Source organism: Artibeus jamaicensis, unplaced genomic scaffold (assembly GCF_021234435.1).
Source record: "Artibeus jamaicensis isolate MK-2021 breed Jamaican fruit bat unplaced genomic scaffold, CSHL_Jam_final contig_64, whole genome shotgun sequence".
Taxonomy (NCBI): Eukaryota; Metazoa; Chordata; class Mammalia; order Chiroptera; family Phyllostomidae; genus Artibeus; species Artibeus jamaicensis.
The window spans coordinates 2,056,597-2,077,058 of NW_026521911.1; the positions used below are offsets into that span (position 1 = coordinate 2,056,597).

At 59.3% G+C, this 20,462-nt stretch overlaps 1 protein-coding gene across 1 annotated transcript in view; it reads left to right on the forward strand.

Moving 5' to 3' along the window:
• Positions 1 to 3,493: 3,493 nt before the first annotated feature.
• ARHGEF17 (Rho guanine nucleotide exchange factor 17) overlaps positions 3,494 to 20,462 on the forward strand; it is a 55,271-nt gene continuing 38,302 nt past the window's right edge. Inside the window, exon 1 of the mRNA XM_037148642.2 lies at positions 3,494 to 6,716. Coding sequence (XP_037004537.2) covers positions 3,525 to 6,716 — 3,192 coding nt within the window. The 5' untranslated portion in view covers positions 3,494 to 3,524. The remainder of the gene's footprint in view (positions 6,717 to 20,462) is intronic.

A 20,462-nucleotide genomic window follows, 5' to 3' on the forward strand; every position in this document is an offset into this window, starting at 1 on the left:
GGTCATTTCTGTTTGACTTTGGAGTGGAGTCAGGAGTCAGAGTTCCTTCCTGGAGCTCACTGCTTCTTGGAATCCTCTCCCTCCTCATCTTCGTCCCCCTTAAGTACCCGAGGCCAAACACTGGGTGTGACTTTGACCCTCATAACCTTCCCATCTTGATTTCTCCAGGGGATCCTATAGCTCTGATGTCGCTGAGTGTACTCCTGGGGCAGACGGTTGTTGTTTTCGCTCCCCTTTCACAGGCAAGGAGCCTGAGGCCCAAAGGAAGAGAGCGGCCTGCTAGGGTCACTAGGCAGGTCCATAAGGGTGACGGCCTTGGGCCAGCTCTAGCGTCCAGGCACAGTGTTCTTCTCTCTCCCCCGGGGCCCAGTGCTCCCAGCCCCCTCTTAGGCAAGGCTTTGAGTCCTAAAAACACCAGGTCTCTCTGCCAGGAAGATGACTTTGTCTCATCCTGGGTCAGAAGGGGAGGACTCACAAGGTGCTGCAAGCAGCCAAGCCACTCTCTGGGGGAGCTCCCCACTGGCAGAGGACCAGCCTAGACCCTTAATCACCCCCTCCTCCACCACAGGGGTTCCTGATCCAAAGCCGTCCCTCACAACTGGTTCCTCTCACAGCCAAGCTGCAGGATGCTGGGAGCCTATGACCTGAGTCTGCACTCCTCTTCATCACTTTGCCCATCTGTGAAATGGGAATAAGAACCTCTCTGTCCCTGAAGTGACACGAAGACAGAATAGGACAGGGTGTAAAAGAGTTCGAAAAGTACATTTCAGAAGGTAGGGTACATGGTTATTGGAAGAGAACGGTGACTTCTGGGACGAATTCCCCCCACATGCTATGGCTGCCCAAAAAGTAGAAAGAACACTCTGGAGGAGACAAGAGTCTGACTTCAAATAGAGAGAAGCATCCTTGGGGAAGCCTAGACCTGTTCCTCACTTTTCAGATGTGGTGGCTGAGGCCCAGAGAAGTGCAGGAATTTACCCAAGGTCACACAGCCAGGCAAGGGCAGAGCAGCACTAGGCCAGGAGAGGCTCTCTTGCCATCAGTTTCCCAGTGAAGTCGGAAAAATGTGCTGGCTCCTTCAAGGCAGAGCTGAGGCAAAGTTGAGGAACTCACAGGGAAGAGGCTGGTCTCAACTCAAAGAGGAGGAGCTTTCTTTCTACAGCAATTTCCCACGCGAGCCAAGGGAAGCAACAGACAGGGCCCAGGGTCCTGGCTGAGACCTCCCTCTCTTGTGCCATAGTCAGGCAATCCCTCAGTGTCTGCCATCCTGCCCTTTGCCCATCCCTACCCCCCATCATCTGGACCAGGGCCTCCTGCTCCCAGGGTCTCCCATCTTAGGTCCAACTGGTCTCTTGGGTTGAGGGGACAACCAGAATACTCTGTTCCTGGGGAAGGTGAACCCAGGCCCAAGGAGGAGGAGGCTAATGGAAGCTCAAAGGAGAGAGAACCCCCTTCTAAATCAGGAAGCTGGGACCAGGGAAGGCGGTCTGGAGGAACAGGGTGTTTGAAGCTCCCAAAATCTGATTTTGAGTCTACCATTTCCTGACTTTAACACTGGTCAAAGTTGCTTCTCCTTCATGACCCATAAAAGGGGCAATAATATCTTACTTCCAATGATGGTTCAAGGGCTAAATAAAACAAATGAAATAATATTACTGATACATCAAAGGCACTCCATAAATCCCCATTCATTCATTCTGATGTAGGGTAGCTGTCATGCATTTAAGCTGGGGCAGGAAGATGAACCGGGCCTAGCAGTGGCAGGTGGGGGAGGGGAAGGGCCCAGTATCCGACAGAATTCGAGACTTGCCAGACAAATCTCCTGGGCAGATACTTGGGGGCAGAAGTAGGAGCTCATGGGTTGGACCAGAAAGGGGTGTCCCACCTTTTGGCATCTCTGGTCTACAGTTAAAGAAGAGTTGTGTTGGGCCACACATTAAATACACAAACACTAATGAAAACAAAAACAAATCTCATAATGTTTTAAGTAAATTTACGATTTTGTGTTGGACCGCATTCATAACCATCCTGTGCCGCGGGTTGGACAACCTCCCCCCCCTCCCCCCAGCCCCATAGAAACTTGGCTAGAAGCAGTGGAAGAGATCCACACCTTCCCAGTTAGGAGGGTGGAGCAGCGGCAGGTAGGAGTGTATGTTTGGCAGTGGCAAGTTGAGCAAGTTCCTACGAAGCTCCTTTTGTATGTGAGTGCACTTTGGGGAAGGGATTAATTTTCAAAGGGCTCCCGAAGAGACTAGGAAAGGACTGAAAGGAAGTGAAGAAGTGGTCTTTCCAACCCTCTGGTTTTCCGGTGGTGGGTGCTGTTTTACCTGTCCAGGATGCCGAGGGGTGGGCAAATGCGGCCGGTAGAGAGCGCAAGAGTCACGTAATCTGGAGCGCAGGGGTAACAGAAGAGGCCCCGGCGCCCGGCTGGCTGCAGAAAATGTGACCGGGGCGTGGACAAGGGGGTGGGGCTTATGGAGAGGCGTGGGACCAGTTCGGAGACCTTCAGAGCTGGACAGGACTAGAGGTGGAAGGGGTGGGGCGTTTGGTGGTGCGAGGGGCTGGACGGGGTCGCAGTGACAGCGGGACTCTCGGAGGGCCGAGTACAGGGCGTGGCCTTGGCCGAGTGAAAAGGCGGGGCAGGGAGTGGTAAAAGCCCGAGCCCGCCCACAGTGCCCATTGCTCCCCCTGGCGGCGAGTCCTGCCCCTTTTCCGTCTGGAAGAGTCGTGTACCTGAGTAAAGGTGTGTACGAGTTTGTGGGTCCGAGGTTGCCATATTGGTCCCTGGACAGGATGTGTTTCCTCACGAAAGCGGCTGAACCGCAGTGGGGGCGCCGCCCTGGTTGTATGTCCGCGGACTGACCACACTCGGAGCTCGCGGGTGTCGAAGTGAGTCCTTTGGGGGCAGCGCGGGCGTGAGGGTCGCTTCGGTCTGCGTGTGCTCAGCAGTCCAGTTTCTACTTCGGCTCCTCCCCAATTCCCTCCCCCTACTCCTGACTCCCAGCCTAGCGCGCGCGGGGAGCCCACCCCCTCTTTGGCTCTAGAGGCCCCGCCCCCCGCCCCCTTTCTTCTGCCACAAAGTTTATTTGCAACAAAAGGGAGCGAGGATCGAGCAGACTGGAGGGAGGGAAGAGGAGCTGGAGCGGGAGCGCGAGGGGCGGGAGGCAGGGACCCGGCTGGCGGGCGTAGAGTCGAAGAAGGGATCCGGACTGAGCCGGGCCAGGCCTCGCGCCATGCTCCGGGCTGCACCGGCCGAGGTCGGGGCCAGGCCTGGGGGTTGGCACTGAGGCGGGAGGGGCCGCGCGGGATGGAGCCGAAGCCGCCCGAGGCCGTAGAAACTTGAGCCGTAGCAGATAAAGCTCTGCTCTCGTCTCCGGCGTCCTCTTCCCGAAAACTCCCGCGACTGCAGCTGCAGGACTCAGGCCTTCGGATCCCGGCAGCTGCGCTCCTTCGGGGCGGGGACCCCGGGGGGGGGGTTGGCCGCGGTTCCCGAGGCCAGCCCCCCCGGAGTGAGTGCCGCCACTATGGCGGACGGGGCGCCCCGGCCCCCGCTGTATCGCAGCGTCTCGTTCAAGCTGCTGGAGCGTTGGAGCGGCGGACCGGGTCCGAGAGAAGGGGCCGCGGACACACCCGGGCTGCGGCGCCGCGCCTCGTGCCGGCCGGCCGCAACCGTTCCGGGCCAGCCCTCCCGGCGCGTGTCCAAGCTGGCGTCGGGGCCCACGGCCGCCCCCGCGCAGCCGCGCCCGCTCCGCAGTCTCTCGCCGTCGGTGCGCCAGCTCTCCCGGCGCTTCGACGCGCAGCGGACGGACGATTCCGCTGGGGCCCGGGACGGGTGCGTCTCCCCTGGGGCCGGCGAAGAAAAGACAGAGGGCTCAGCGCGCGGGGCCTGGCCCAGCGTCACGGAGATGCGCAAGCTCTTCAGTGGCCCTGGCTCCAGGCGGCCCAGTGCGGATTCTGAGGCCTCGGGGACTCCCAGCCCCGACAGTGCCGCGTGGGAACCCCCGGCTCGGGAGCCCCGACAGCCACCAACGCCACCTCCTCGGACGTGCTTCCCCCTGGCTGGCCTTCGTTCGGCGGGGCCACTGCCTGGCCCAGGGATCGAGGGGAGGAGGCGGCGGCAGCAGCAGCAGGAGCGGGCGCAGCGTCCGGCGGATGGTTTACATTCTTGGCATAGCTTCTCCCAACCGCAGGCCGGGGCCCGGGCCTCCTGCTCCTCCTCCTCCTCCATCGCCTCCTATCCTGTCAGCCACAGCCGGGCTGCCAGCTCCAGCGAGGAGGAAGAGGAGGGCCCGCCACCACTGCCGCCTGGGGCGCAGAGTCGGGCCTACCACGGAGGCCTCTCCTCAGGCAGCGAAGAGGACCAAGATGGTGAGGGCGGCCACTGCTGGAGAGGGAGGCCGGGGCCCAAATCTGGAAGCTCCCTCTTGGATAAGGACTGCAGGCCAGACAGTTATGGGTTAAATCTGAGCAGCATGGACCCGGCAGGAGGAGCCAGGAGCCCAGAGCCCCCAACATCTCCAAGAGCCCCTAATGAGGAAGGACCCCGGGAGTGGAGTACTGGCTCACCGCCCTGTGTACCAGGTGCCCAGGAGGGACTTAGACCCTTGTCAGACACTGTGGGAGGAGCTTTTCGAGTGGCCAAGGTGAGCTTTCCTGCATACCTGGCCAGCCCATCAGGCTCCTGTGGTAGCAGCCGTTACTCCAGCACAGAGACCCTCAAAGATGAGGACCTGTGGGCTAGCGGGGGTTCTGGGAGCTGGGGTGTGTATCGTTCTCCTAGCTTCGGAGCTGGAGAAGGGCTCCTCCTGAGGCCCCAAGCTCGAACCCGCACCAGGGGACCTGTGGGCACCACGAGGGCATTGAGGGATGGAGGACTGGAGTTGGACAAGAGCCGGCAGCGCAAGTCCCTGTCAAATCCAGACATTGCCTCAGAGACCCTGACCCTGCTCAGTTTCCTGCGCTCAGATCTTTCAGAGCTGAGAGTCCGAAAGCCTGGTGGGCGCCCAGGGGACCTTGGGAGTGGCCCCTTAGATGGCAGAGACTCACCATCAGCAGGTGCCCTGGTGGGGCAACTTGGGTCCACACCCCCTTCAACCCCAGCAGCACCTGGCACGCGCCCCACACTCAAGGACTTGACAGCCACCCTTCGGAGGACAAAGTCATTCACCTGCTCTGAGAAGCCCATGGCCCGCCGCGTACCCCGCACCAGTGCCCTGAAGCCCAGCTCCTCTGAGCTCCTGCTGGCAGGCCCAGGTGCCGAGGAGGACCCACTGCCCCTCGTGGTTCAGGATCAGTATGTGCAAGAGGCCCGTCAGGTTTTTGAGAAGATCCAGCGTATGGGTGCCCAGCAGGAGGATGGCAGTGATACTCCCCCTGGAAGCACTGAGTGGGCAGGGAACATGACCCAAGGGCAGCGGTCCCAGGAGGAGCTCTCTGGCCCAGAATCCAGCCTGACAGATGAGGGCATTGGGACGGACCCTGAGCCTTCCATTTCAGCCTTTTGCAGCCTGGGCACCACAGGGGTGTGGCGACCCCTTAACTCGTCCTCAGCCCAGACCAACCAGCTCTCTGGGGCTGAAGACAGTCTGGGGGGGTGGTCCCTGGTGTCCCCTGATGCCCCTCCCACACCAGGTGCCCTCCGCAGGAGACGCAAAATCCCGCCTTCAGGTCCTGGTGGGACTGAGCTGAGCAATGGCGAGGCAGGTGAGGCCTACCGGTCTCTAAGTGACCCGATTCCACAGCGACACCGGGCTGCCACCTCTGAGGAACCCTCTGGGTTCTCTGTGGATAGCAACCTCCTGGGCTCACTGAGCCCCAAAACTGGGCTTCCAGCGGCTCCAGCTGTGGATGAGGGCTTGACCAGCGGCCACAGTGACTGGTCTGTGGGCAGTGAAGAGAGCAAGGGATACCAGGAGGTTATTCAGAGCATTGTTCAGGGCCCTGGTGCCTTGGGACGTGCGGTGGACGACAGGGCTGCTGGCAAAGCGCCCAAGAAGAAATCTCTGAGTGACCCCAGCCGCCGTGGGGAGCTAGCAGGGCCTGGATTTGAGGGCCCTGGAGGTGAGCCCATCCGAGAGGTTGAGCCCTTGCTGCCTCCGTCCAGCAGCGAGCCCATCCTTGCAGATCGACAAGCGGAACCAGAAGAGCCCAGTCCCGCCTGTGGCCGGGCACAGTCTGAGAGGGCCCTACCTGAGGCCCCACCCGCCTCCCCCCCTGCCCACCGGGACTTCCACCTCGACCCTAAACTGGCTGGCGTCCTGTCCCCTCGGCTCAGCCGCCGCGGTTCCAAGAAGCGCCCATCCCGGAGCAGTCACCAGGAGCTGCAGAGACAGGAGGACAATCAGGACCCGCCTGGCAGCCTGCCTCAGGCCCGGCACTCCGCCAGACACGTTCGCCACTCCAGCGTGCCCGCCACCTTCACGCCTATCGTGGTGCCTGAGCCACGGACCTCTGTTGGCCCCCCTGTGGCTGTGCCGGAGCCTGTGGGCTTTCCTGCCAGAGCCCACCCCACGTCAAAGGCACCGTCCCTTGAGGATGTCACTAAGCGGTACATGCTGACCCTTCGCTCTGGCGAGGTGCCTGCCCCAGTGCCAGTGGATATGCCATGCTTGACTCCAGTGGTTGCACCGCCCTCTGCCGAGGCCAAGCCCCCGGAGGCAGCCCGGGCCCCAGATGAGCCTTCCCCAGCCAGCAAGTGCTGCAGCAAGCCGCAGGTGGTGAGTGTTGTGTGGGGGGCCCTGGGGGCTGGGCTGAGGGGAGGCTCGGGGCACCGACTTGTGCAGGGGCATTTTGAGAGTGCTCACGGGGCAGGCCCCAGTCTGAGGGTGCCCCTCTGGCCCTGGAAGTGCCTGAGCAGTTTCAAGAGTGTTGATAACAAGGACTTCTATCTGTTCAGACCCCAGAGGTTCTCTGGGTGATGATCACACAAGGTTTTAACCTTGTCCTTCAGCTGTTTCTCAAGGATTGGCTTTGGAGATTCCTATCCGGTTCTTTGTTTTAAATATACAAGGTGATGGGAGAGTAATGGAACTTTCTAGAGAGCCTCACTGTCCTATTAGCTAGACCCCTCCTAGGATGCTTTGGTGTGGGGGCCCATGGGTCACATGGGTTTGCCCTTCCTCACGTGGCTTTTCTGACAGACAAACATGTGGGTCTGTCCCTGGGCCTGGGCATGTTGGAGGGGTGCAAGGCATTGTTTGTGGAGGGGCTGAGTGGGCCGCACACCGCCAGTCCTGGCTGTTCTCTGACTTAACCTCCCCATTGTACGATCAGGGGGACTGTGGACAAGGTAGCTCCTGTGTCTCCAAGTAGTGACGCCAATTTTGGGGTTGGGCACTCTTGGGGCCTGAGGTCTGCTGAGGCCTCTCAGGGAGGCAGAGTCAGGGAGAGGTTGCCAGAGCTCAGCAGGCAGCAGCCTCGAGGGGCTGGGAGAGGTTCTGGGCCCGCGGACAGGGTTGCCTCTGTGGGTCGGGGTGGAGGTTCCGGCCCCTCATCCTGCTGCTGGCATCTGCTCCCCACCCCACCTCCTTCCTGGTGACTCCAGGTGCTCCCCGCTCCCTCTGCCAGACCCCAGGCCCTGCAGACCCTCCTCAAGGCCTCTACTTCTGCCCCCTGGCTCCAGCGTCCCTGAGGTTTCGGCTGTGGGTTCGGATGGGTTCCAGGCACGTCGGGGCCCTGGCATCCGGCTGGAAGCCGGATTTAAGGCCCTGGGTTCTGGTCCTGTCACGGGGGTGGCCCAGGTTATTTCAGTGATGACCCGAGCTCCCACTGTGTTCCCTGCCCAGGTGAGGAGCCCGGAAACCCTACACCCCGGGCAACTTCGGTCACTCCTGTTCCCAGAGCTCTCAGGCTGCCTCTGACTTCTCTGTCTCTTTGTTTTTCTGTCCTGGTCGTTCCTTCCCCCCGGTTCTGGCTCTGCGGTGTCTCTCACGAAGCCACAGAGTCAGCAGGCCAGCAGCGGGGCCTGTCCTTCCTCCTGAGAGCCCAGTAGGGCAGCTCGGCGCCCCAAACTTCAGTGCCTGCTGTCGTTGGAACATGGGGGTGCAGGGTGGTGAGAGCAGGGCAGCTTCTGCCAGCAGCCGCTCCCCAGCTGCCTACCCTATATAATTATCTTCCCTGGGAGCCGTGAAGGCTAAATTAGGGGAGAGAGCAGGAAAGAACCAAGGGACTCAATGAGACTTTTAGGGGGTGGGGGCGGGGGGTGCTCCTACGAAGAGGCATGAGACCCAGAGCGGAGGTGGGATTTTTTACAGAATCGGCCCCTGATCTGCCCCCACCGCACTGTCTCCCTGCCTGTCTGACCCCACGGAGAAGCTTGGGGTTCCCTGCCCTCCAGGGGCCTATGTGGTGGGGCACACCTGTCCGTAACAGGCTTCTCCCCGCCCCCAGGGAGGCTCTCCCCAGCCTCCAGGTCTTTGCCTGCTCACCAACCTGGTGTCCCCCTTGCCCCTTAGGGGAGAGAACTGGTGAGTCTGTCGCAGAATAACAGGGTTTGAGCCTTGGCTCTGGGTCCCTAGGGTCAGTCCCTTGCCTGTTCTGTGCCTTACTTTCCCCTTCTGTAAAAAGGAGGTAACGGTCTCCACGTAACCGGCTCTCATACAGCGAATGGTGGGTATGATCGCTCTGTCCCGGGGGGGGGGGCAGGACAGGGAGGGGAAGAACAGGCCCCACTGCCCCAGCTGCTTCTAGTTACCAGCCTCGGCCCCTCCTCCCTGCCGCCTGCTGGTTTCTGAGCACGGGGCCAGGCACCCTGGCCTCAGTGTAACCTGGCGGACTTGAATTGGCTCCAGAGAGATTCAACATCCCCTAATTCCCCACCCGCTCATAAACACCTGGAAGTTCTCCCATCTGCTAGCTTGAATCTCTCCTGCTATCCCCTTCCTTTTAGCTCCTGAAAAATGGGGAGCAGCTGTCTACCCCCTCCTGCTGGCCTCCACGGAGGAGACAATGTCCCCTTGTTTTGGGCCCCGGGCCCCAGTCACGCTCCCTGGGCTGTGGGTGGAGATGGTGTGGTGTGGGCTCCAGAGTGAGAAGTGAAGAGAAGAGGCTTTCACACTTTGCTGATGGGGCAGAAACCAGTGTGAACCGAGCTGGCGGCGGCGACCGCCAGGGCAGAGGGGGCCCCTGACCTGGCGCCAGGCTGCATGGAAGTCCCTCAAAGTCAGGCCTCTCCCAGCTGGAGTTCAGTGTTGCCACCATTGCTGGGAGCGAGAAGCCTGGATACCAGGCCTGGCTTGGCCTCTGATGCTCGCTGGGACCTGGAAAGTCATCCTGGGTCTTGGTGTTGCCATCTGTTCGGGGAGGTTCGACTGCCTGGCCTTTGAGGCTCTCCAGGAAGGGTGGTCAGGGAAAAGCAGGAGTCCGGTGTGGCTGCACGGGAGAGAAGGGCCAGTCTAGGGAAGAGCCGTAAGACCGCAGGAGCCCAGGGAGTGAGGGACCACACATGCTGGCTTCATTCTGTGGACAGCTGCTTGCGCAGGTGCTGGGGGTAGGGGTGGAGCTGTGGGGGGCTCCCTGCCCTGCCCACCTACCCCCTGGGCATTGCCGCCTGGGTCCGCGTTACCTTCACTCCAGGGCTTCCCTACCCGGACCTCAGAGCACTGCCCTGTGGGCCAACCCGCTGCCCTCAGATACTTAATGCGCATTTGACAGATGTGACAGCTGTCTCCCAGAAACAGGAAATGACTTGTCTCTCAGAATCAGATGGATGGACTCACAGAACTTCAACATATTGGAATAGTAGTAATGGTGGCTAACATTTATTAAGTGCTTTCTTAAAAATTCTTTTTTTTTAAGATTTATTTATTTATTTATCTTTAGAGGGGAAGGAGAGAGGGAGAGAAATATCAATGTATGGTTGCCTCTAGTGCATCCCCTGCTGGGAACTGGCCTGCAACCCAAACATGTGCCCCGACTGGGAATCGAACCGCGATCCTCTGGTTCGCAGGCCCATGCTCAATCCACTGAGCTATACCAGCCAGGGTTATTAAGTGCTTTCTATCTGCCAGACACTCTGAATGTTTCCTTCTTCAAGAGGGAAGGCTGTGGGAACCCTGCAGGGCTGAATTCTCAGGATGGCAGACGCACTGAATCCTAGCATATCAGTGTCTTAGTGGGGAAGGGGTCCAAGGGGCTCTGTTTCCCAGCGGGACTGGCCTGCCGTCTCAGTAGAGGAACAGGACTTGGGGGTGCAGTTGGGGGCACCTTCATGGTGGTTATGTAATTCCCTGGGGCCTGGGGTTGGGGTGGGAAGAACTTCAGGACTCAGAAGGGAGAACGCCAACTCTGTTTAGTCAGGCGGGGCCGAGCCAGGCCCAAGCGCCGGAACCCTGGCCTCTCCACTGAGCCCCTGCCCAGCAGACCCGACTGGTCCTCCGGTTTGCCCAGCCGACCCCCGCCCTACGGAGGAAGGCCTGGGCTGCAGCTCTTCATCACCTTTCTTCTCTGCCTCCTCTTGGTAGGGAACCCACGGGGGTGAGGGTTTTCTCCTCTCCCTCCTTGACTCTTTGCTATGATTTTTCCATGGAAACTGGTTCCGGGAGAGGAGGTGATTAGGACATTTGGAATTCTGAGCGGTACCAAATATCTATAATTAAATGTCTTGTCACCCAGCAGGGGGAGGGTGGGACGAGGGAGTATAGGCAGAAGACTGTCCTTTTCCTATTCCCTGCCCCCCAACTTCTTCCTAAGGGTCCTGGGTTAGTAGGGGGCAGAGTGACCCAGGAATGGTTCCCACCCCTTCCAGCAGGGAGGAGGTGGGGAGTGGACCCGAGTCGGGTCTGATACTTTCCAAGCCCACGTTTCTGGGACCGGCTGGGTTGGGAGGCTGGCAGCCTCAAAAATCCTGTCCCCAGCCCCCAACCCAGTGTAAGGACTTGCCCCTCTGCTTCCTTCCCTCCCATCTGTGATCTCTCAGGTTACACATGCCCAACTCACAGTGGGGGTGGGGAGAGGCACCCCCAGGCTGCTTGGGGAGCTGAAGCACTCAGAGCTTTCAGAATCTGCAAGCAGATGGAAGGGGCTGCAGGATGTTGGGGGACTGGCCGACAGGCCCGTGCTAGCAGGGGAGGCTTCCTGGAGGAGGCTCTGCCTGAGCTTGGCCTTTAAAACTGAAGGAAAGGAGGTTCTAGGAGGAGGGCTCAATATGAGCAGAGTTTGGAGGCTGGAGAGAAGGCAGCAGCTTGCAAGCAGTCGGGAGTTTGTTTCAGAGACTTGCGTGACCGTGATAAGGCATTGCTTTCAATCATTTAGCAAATACCTACTGAGCCTTTAGACATGTCGGGTTCTCTTCTCATCCCTCCGCATACATCAGCAAACAAAGGCCTGGCCTCATGGAGCTTCCCAAGAAGCGAGGAGACCTGTCTGCAAGTGGATGCATTATGTCTCAGGGAGAGGCGGGGTCTGGGCAGCAAAAGAAAGCAGGATGAGGGAGGAGAGAGTCACAGGGAGGGGGTACTATTTTAGATGGAGAGGTCTGAGAAGGCCTCCTTCCTGAGAAGGAAGGAGATTGGAACAGAGGCCTGGAGGAAGTGAGAGAGCACGCCAGGTGATGGGTGGTGGGGAAGGGCATTCTGGGCAGAGAACAGCAAGTGCAAAGGCCCTGAGGTAGAAGTGTGTTTGAGAAATGTTCGAGAGGACTGTGTGGGTGGCACAAAGTAGATGAGGTCTGGGAGCTAAGGGAGGGTGGAAATGGGTTGGGACCAGACAAGGTAGCTCTCCGAAGTCAATAGGAAGTCTTTGATGTTTATTTGAAGTGAGGTGGGGTAGGCACTGTTGGAAGGTTCTGAATAGAGCACCTGATCTGACTTAGGCCTTCAGAGGTCCACTCTGGCTTCTCTGTGCGGGCAGACTACAGAAGTCCAGAGTGGAAGCAGGGAGCAAGTCAGAAGGCCACTGGAATAATCTGGGCAAGAGCTAATGGTGGCTTGGGCTGAGGCAGAGGTGGTCAGTCAGTTGGTGGGTTTCTGCTGCAGCCCCGAGGGCTCTGGAAGGACCTGGACTCTGGCATTCGAGGTGAACATGGAGGTCCTGAGGCTGGACAGTGTGTGCAGGGCTGCTGAGGGCGGGGAAGGGGAGATTGGCAAAGCCCCCAGTGTGGCCTGGGGCTGGAGGTTGCCCTGGCTGTCCCTTGCAGACCTATGTAGGCTTGGCTCGAAGGCCAGGAGGCCCCAGTGAGGACGGTGGCTGTGCTATGTCCTGTTGGTGTCTTCTCTGCAGGCTCCGTGACACCTGTTAGCTCCAGCTTGCACATCTCCTAGGACAGAGACCACATGCCACCCCATGGCAGGCCTGTCCCTCCCATTGGGTCCTCTGGCTAAGTGGGCATTGCCATGGCCCCAATATACAGGTGAAGAAGCTGACCTGCAGTAGGCAGAGGCTCCCCAAGGCCCTGTGGCTCAAATATGGGACTTGGCTCCGGGTGTCCTGATGCCCTGGTCCTGTATTGGCCCCACAGAGCTCCTGCTGAGCGCAGTTGGCGGGGATAGTGGTGGTGGGGCGGGGGCAGGGGGAGCCCCTGTTTCCCAGAAAGGCTCGCCGCCCTGGCGCACTTACTGGGACATGTGCCCAGGCAGCCTGGCGCCTTGCTGGCAGGCCCTGAAACAGGGGCCCCGGGTCCCCTGGGAAGCAGGAGTCTCTTGGAGCTGATGTTGCCCCCAGTGGGAACTGATCTTCCCTCACTCCCCCTGCTTCCACCCCAGGCCTTTGGGGTGTTCCAGGATGGACAGAAGAAGATGGCCAGGCTGCCCGGCCCTGAGCGGTCGTGAGCTGGAGCCCATGATGCGCGGGGGCCTAAAGCCCCAGCAAGGCTACCGGAGCCCCGGGGGCGTTCACAGCCTCCCTCCAGTAGGTTTGGGGCGACCAGGGTGACCTGGTGTAGCATGAGGAGGTCTGCACTGGAGTCGGGAGACCTGGGTTCCCACCTCAGACTCTCCGTTTTCCTCTGTGTGTCTTTAAATAAGTCTCTCTCAGAGCCACAGATTCCTCCCTGCTCTAGGCACCGGCATAAGGTCTCCCAGAGCTGCTGGGAGAGGCAGCAGCTGCACAGAGTAAAACACGAGCCTGTGGACTAAGGTGCTGGCAGGGGGCACTGCAGCCCCATTAGGCCGCTGAGGAGAGTGACTCGGGGTTTCACCCTGGTCTGGCCCCCAGGGCCCTTTCCCCTGCCACTAGCTGCTCCTCTGGGCTCTCCCCACCCCCAATACACACACGCCCTTGCCTGTGCCCTGAAGTAGTGATTCTGCTGTGGCCAATTGTGAAAACTTCCTCTGGTGCCGGGGGAAGGCGAGGGAAGGCGCAGGGCTCTGAGACTGTCCCTGGGTAGAGAGCGTGACAGAGAGGGGAGCCCAGCGGAGCTACCTGAGGTGGCCGAGATGGGTGCTGTGTTAGTTTCCTATTGCTGCTTTAGCAAGTTGCCACATGTTTAGTGGCTTAAAACAATAGAAACATTATGTTACAGTTCTGGAGGTCAGAAGAAATGGGCTTCACGGGGCTAAAAATCAAGGTGTTAACAGGACTGCGTTCCTTCTGGAGGCTTTAGGGGAAAACCAGCGTCCTTGCCTTTTCCAGCTTCTGGTGGCTGCTGTCACTCCTCGGTTCCTGTCCCCTTCCTCTGTCTTCAAAGCCAGCAGCATAGCCCCTTCAAATCTCTCTGAGCCAAACCGCCTGCCTCCCCTCTGCGGATGAGGACCCCTGTGATTGATTAGGGCCACTTGGGTCATCCAGGAAAATCCCACCTGCAAATCCTCAATCACGTTTGCAAAGTCCCTTTTGCCAGGGGAGGCAACACAGACACAGGTTCTCGGGATCAGGGCGAGGGCATCTTTGGGGACCATTGTTCTGCCCCCTGCAGGTGGGCAGAGTGGCCGGGCTGCTGGCTCCTGCAACCCAGAGCCTCTGATGGGCCCTGGGTGTGGGGCTGAGCCCACGAATCCAGCCCATGGCATTGACCCTGCAGTCGTTTCCTTCCGTGACCATTGGTCATCCACCACTCAGCAGCCCATTGTGGAGGCCCTTGAGGGCAGTGGGCTCATGCAGGGAAAGCTTGGACATCCTCCCTGCTTGTCAGGAGCTTCCAACAAGGGTCCGTGCCCCCTGAGGTAGTGGGGTCCAGATGGTGGCTGAGCCGTGGCCTGGCGGGAGGGGGACAGAAGAGCCAGTGGGTCCCTTGCAGACAGGCTGGGCCCTTAGGTTGGCTGGCCCTGGGTTTGCTGATGAAACTTGGGGTGAAGCCGCCCCGAGCAGGGCAGTTGGCAAGAGAGGTTAGAGCTAAGGCAAAGAGGGAGGGTAGGGGTCCAGGGCAGGGGTGGGAGTCACATGGCTGCCGGCTGTCCCAGGAGGACCTCAGGGATGTCTGGAGAGCACCCTCTAACCACCTGCGCCAGGAGCCAAGGTATTGGGGTCCCCAGAGGGGTGTCCACAACCCCCCTCCAGTAGCCCTGGGGACACCCAGAATCGGAAACTGGTGATGTGGCGCCAGAGGACCTGCTAGGTCCCTTCAGGCCACGAGAGGCCAAGGTGCTTCTCGGAGTGTCACATGCGGGTGCTGTGTGTAGGGTACGGAGCGCAGCCCGCCCCCTTCCTACCCCGGCTGGCGCCAGGACGCAGGTCAAGCACTTAGTGCTCCTGCGTCCGAAACATGGGTGCATTATCCCCTTGCTCCACTGAGGATTATTCAGATTAAATGAAATAACGCCAGCAGGGCTTCCCATGTAGTAAGTGCTCAAGAAATGTTTGTTCCTCCCCTCATGACTGAGATGCTAAGATGATGTTAGGATTCTAAGATTCTGAGAGACATTGACTCCAAGATGTGCAGATTCTTGGCATCTCTTTCCAACCCTGAAACAGGATAAAGCTGGGCAGGAGGGCCGGTGCAGTCCTGGCTACACCTGGGTAGGCGGTGTAAGCCAGCATCCTGGACCTTTGGAGGTGGGCAGAGGGAGAGGGCTGGGCAGTTGGGTGGAAGTGCCCACTACCCTCGCTTCTCCCTCCAGCTCCTCTCTCCTTATGTGACCACCCTCCCAGCCTGGGGGGCACAGCAGAGCCGAAGGTACAGCTCTGGATCAGAGTCCCAGACCCACGGAACCAGCTACGAAACGGGGCCCAGTCCCCTCCAAAGCTCTGTGTGCCTGGTGGGCTTTGGGGTCAGACTGATACGGGTTAGCATCTCCGCCTGAATCCGACCCGCTCACCAGGTGATAGCTAACAGGTCACTCTGCACCTGGGCTCTGAGCCTCAGGTTCCTGCTCCGGGGACACTAAGGAGTAACTGTGAGGGCCTCAGAGATGATGCTTAGGGAGCCCTCAGCCCATGGCCCCAGGTCTAGAAGCTCTCGGAAACAAGGCCACTTCGAAGTGTATGCTTTTTAGACGGCCAGTTCAGAGTGTAGAATCCCGAGGTTTCAAGATGGATCCTGAGTTTTTTTTCCAGGAGTCGTGCCTCAGTTTGATTTTGTTCTTGCATTTGAGATCATTACTCCTTGGTTCTGAGATCCTGAGGCTGGGCAGAGGTGGGGCAGGTCCTGGGCCAGCGGGGGGGCAATGGGGGGGGCAGTGGGGGGGCTGTGCTGGAGGGGCCAGGCTGAGGGAGCAAGCGCCAGGTTGGTATCTGTTTCCTGTTTATTGGTTCCCAGGGGGTGAGCAGGCCCTGCTCCCAGAGCTGGAGGGAGGGAGGCCCGGGGTCCTGGCTGCCAGCCAGCCCCATAGCCTGGCCTCCTGGGACTGCTGAGACCCCTCCCCCCAACCCCTTGAACAAACATCCAGTCCTTTCCCAGGACGGGGCACTGGAGGTCAAGGAGCAGATGTGGAAGGGAGGGGGCGGAAGCACAGGAAGGGACCCCCTTCCCGCTCAAAATCCTACTGACTTCATCTTGGTCTCCCATGTCACTGAGGTCTCCCTCCTGGCTCCTCACTGTCCCCCTCCCCCTAGCTCCCTGGGGTGGGGCCTGGTGGTAAGACATCCAAACTTCTTGGCAGGAGGAAGAGGGGCAGGGCCTTGAATGCCAGGATGGTCCACCTGGAAAGAAGCTTAGAAACCAGCTGTGTCTTCTGAACACACCTCACCCGCATTATTTGGAGAGGCAACTGGGGCCCAGCGAGGGCAGGGGTCTTGCCCCCAGGCCACGCGGTAGCAGACCAGGCCCAGCAGTCTGCTCCGGGCGCCTTGCACGCAGCTGCAGCAGCCCTGCACTTGGCCTGTGCATCTGAGGAGCCGCTGAGAGTTCTTGAGAAGTCAGGTCCCTTGGCATTTGGGCTGAGCCAGGCAGGAAAGAGAAGCCTCAATATATATCTGAGGCCAAGAGGTTTCTGCCCAGACTGCGCAGGGGGAGGCTGTGGACAGTGGGGAGCCACGGAAGGTTAGGGGCTGTGGAGGGGCAGTGCCAGATGGACGTGTTGGAAAGCACCCTCTGGTTCGAGAAACTGGACTGGAGGGAACAGGGAGGTGTGAGGCCTGAGTGGAGGGGCTGTGCTGTGGGATGGAGAGCAAAGGACTCACTGGGGACATCATTCGGAGGTAAAATGTGATGGTTTAAACTTGGGCTCTGAGGCTCCATCCGAGGCTGGGTTGGGGCGAGTGGGGCCCACCCACCTCATCGGAGTTAGAGAGTGAGGCCTTGGGACAGGGGGCAGGGTCATCGGGTTAGCTCCCTGCTCATCAGAGAACTTGCGCTGCGCCTCTGGAAGGGACGGATGGCCCTGAGCCAGCTCTGGTCCTCGCCCCAGTGCCCACATGCTTCTTGTCTAACTTCAGTCCCTCCTGCTGCGGGGGCCTTGCCCTGCTCTCCATGGGGCCCCCTGTGCGGGCCCTGCGGGGGAGCAGCCTGGGCAGGAAAGAGAAGGATCAGGCCTGTGCTGCCTTGCTGGTGTCCAGACCTGCAGAGAATTTGTGTAAGAGTTTGTCTGAGCCCTGACCGCCATGGCTCAGCTGGTTGAGCGTCATCCTGCAAAGTGAAGGGTCGCCGGTTTAATTCCCGATCAGAGCACGTGCCTGGGTTGCCGATCTGGCCCCTCCTTGGGGTGGGGCATGCAAGAGGCAACCAATCGATGTTTCTTTCCCTCTCTTCCTCCCTCCCTTTCCCACTCTCTAAAAATAAAAAAATAAAATCTTTTAAAAAAGAAATAAAAAATAAAACACAGTAGCCTTAAAAAAAAGTTTATTCGAGCCAAACTGATGACATATGTCAAGTAAGATCTTAGATGCTCTGGAAGAACAACAGACTTGCAGTTTCTTTCATGTATTTGAAATGAAGGAGGGAGCGCAAGGAAGGTCACAGGAACGGGGGAGAGAGCGAGGCCCATCGGGTTACGGGTTAAGATTCTATGTCCCCTTAAGGGTGGTTGCCCCTTAGGGGTGGGGTGGGGGCTGGTATTATTTTCGCCACTTCAAAAGTGTGTTAACCTAGATTCACAAGAACGATGGACAGGACTTGCTTAAAAACCCTTCACTAAGTGACTTACAGGCCTGGGGTGGAGCTATCCACCGTGACCTGCCCAGTTGGGAATTTATGATCAGATCAGCGTGTGAGGCGACTTTCCATAGAACCCTTTTTCATCTACACTGGCTATGACCCAAGACAAGTTGGTTGGCCTCAATCTCCCCATCTGTGAAACGGGGGTTCCGGATGTGGCAGAGCCCGGGAGAGCTCTGGACTACGCAGGCCCTCAGGAGGAGGACTGGCAGACTGGTGGACAGGCAGACAGTATTGCTAGCAGTGAATGATATAGATGGCGACAAAGTATCCTCATGATATCCATACCTGAGACCCTGAGACAAGTGCTGTTCTGTGGCCCTGCAGCCCAGGAGGCCTTCCTGGAGGAGGATAGGGCAGGGACTATAGGAAGAGGAGTAAATTCTGTTTGGGGCCTGATCTGAGCCTCAGTCTTCCCATCAGATGCCCAGGTTTCCTTCTGTCTTTTTGCTTCTCTTAGGCCCTACCGTCCCCTCCCGCCTGGTCCAGAGCTTCTAGGCTTCTCCCCAAGGCCAGCGGGGGCGTAGCCTGGGGAGGGTGAGGAATTTCCGAGGGAACAGCTAAATTCAGTTCCCACTAAAAATAGCCCTGGGCCTGGCCCCAAGGCTGGAGGAGGAGGAGGAGCAGGGCAGGCGGGCTGGCAGCTGCGCATTCGCCCGCCCCACCTCTTCACCTGGACCTAGGGCCTGAGCTGTGATCGCCTGCCGCCGCCTCCTCCTCCTCCTCCTCCTCCTCCTTCTCCACAGTTTCTTCTACTGACTCACACCAGACCCTCCCCTCACTGGGGGCTTCTTGCTCTCCTCTCTTTCCTCCTCCATCCTTCCTGCCCTCCACCCTCAGTCTTGCTCCTTCTGTCTGTCTCTTATCTCCTCTGACCCTCTCTGTCTTCCTGCCTCTGACAGCCAGACAGAGGTTGCTGGCTAGAACCAGGCCTTTGGAAGAGGGCCCTGTATTGGGCACTGTCCCCTTGGCATCCCAGCCCTGGTGTCAGGAACCTTCCCCGCCCCAGGACTCACAGCTGTTGCAACCACACTCTGCCTGGAGGTGTACAGACCTCATGGCCGTGGGTGTGGCGGTGTGGGGATGGCCCCCGGTTCACCCTGTGACCCAGCACTTGGTTCTGGTCAGGTGTCTCCCCACCATGCCACGCCCTCCTGTTCCTGGCACTCGGTGGGACATCAAAACACATTTATGAAGTAATCTGCAGGGGGTGGGGAAGATGGGAGGAGAGCTGGGCCCTGCCTCTGGGGAGTTCTCAGGCCAGTCTTCCCACCTCCAGGCCCAGCCCGGGGTGGGCTCAGCTCTGGGACCACAGGCCTGAGCACCCAGGCAGGTGGGAGCTGGCAGATGGGCAAAGGGTGCTGTCTCAAGCCTGCACCAGTTGGGGGCGGGGGTGGGGGTGGGAGCTAGACACAGGCCGGAGAGGGCGAGGTGCCCGCTTGGACCATATTGCTCAGGAAGAGAGGAGGCCCTGGAACCTACGCTGGCTCCACTCCCAGGCTGTGGGAGCGACTCTTGTCTAAAGCAGAGAGATCAAGGAGAAAGCTGCTGGGAGTCTCAGGAAGTCTGGTCCACAGTGCCCGACTGGCTACGGCTCAGGCAGGTGTAAGGGTCACAGTACTGGTAGCAGAGCTCCTCCTGGGTGCCAGGCACGGGTCCAGTTGCGTTCCATGTGTTCAGTCATCCCTCACGGCACCCTATGGGGCGGTGCTGACATCCCTGTGACACAGACAAGGACCCGAGGCACAGCATAGGGACATAGTTTGCTCAGGTTAGGAAAGCTCACCAAGTGGCACAGTTCAAGTTCGAACCCAGTCTGGTTCCATAACCTTTGCATGTTAGGCCCCTAGCTTTCAGTACTGCCTGGTGGAGGTGGTGCCATCCGTAGGCAGGTGTGTGGGAAGAGAAAGCGAATTTCAGTTTGGGCATGGGGAGCCCACTGAATTCACAATCTACCGTTCTAGCCCGGGAACTAGCACATAGTAGTTGCTCAGTAAATATTGAATGGCTCGTTGAATACACGCGGCCCTTGGGGAGTAAGAGGAGGTGAGGGTCCAGCTCTCCTCGGTGCTGGAGAGCAGCAGAGGAGGTTGCTGGGCACCCTGCTGGTGGCGGGAGCTGGGCCCCAGCAGGTTGGAGGGTGCTGAGATGAACCACAGGCAGAGGAAGGAGAGACGAGTGGGGGCGGGCCAGGCAGTGCTGGCACAGTCCCGCCTGCCTGCAGTATCTGGAAAGCAGATCTCTTGGGCCATGGCCGGCGTGACTCAAATGGAGACAAAAAAAACCTTCCATATTTGGACAAAGAGCCCAGAGAGGCCCAGACCCGCAGCCGGCCCAGACCGCCTCCCCCACCCCTGGCCTCCTGCCCTATCTCCCACTGGGCCCCTAGCCCTGAGCCCTGTCCCAGGAGTTTAGCTCTTGGGCCTCAGGCAGCACTGTGGCCCCCACCCTCATCACCAGGCCACCTTCTGTGTGGCCAGGCCTGGGTGATGGGTGCTGGGGAAGAAACACCCAGTGTTGGGCCCTGAGCTCGGGCTGGAAAGGCAGAGAGGAGCCCTGGCAGAGCCCGCAGGACGGACGGGTTGCGCACTGAACCCAACAATGCCCACACCATGGGGTAAGTTTGCTGTAGACGCCCCACCCATCCCAGCATGGGAAGAGCCCGAGGTACAGGTCATGTAGGCACGTGCACACATACACTCCTTTTCAATCCCAGAAGACTCACCCCCATGAAGACCTCTCTGCAGATATCAGAAGTGAGCATTCAGCCTGAGAACCCCTCGTACCTTCTGGGGTTGGTCGCAGCGAAATCGAAGTAATTAAGGGCAGCCGGATGTCAGCTTCAGTAATGTGCCTAAGCATTGTCCATCTGGGCAGATGTGACCAGAGCAGTCGTCCCTGCCCTGGAACCATGAGTTCCCATCACGGAGCTGTCCCAGGCGGTGGACGCCAGAGCCACGTGAATGGGGAGCGGGCCTCAGCCCACTCTCTGCCTGGA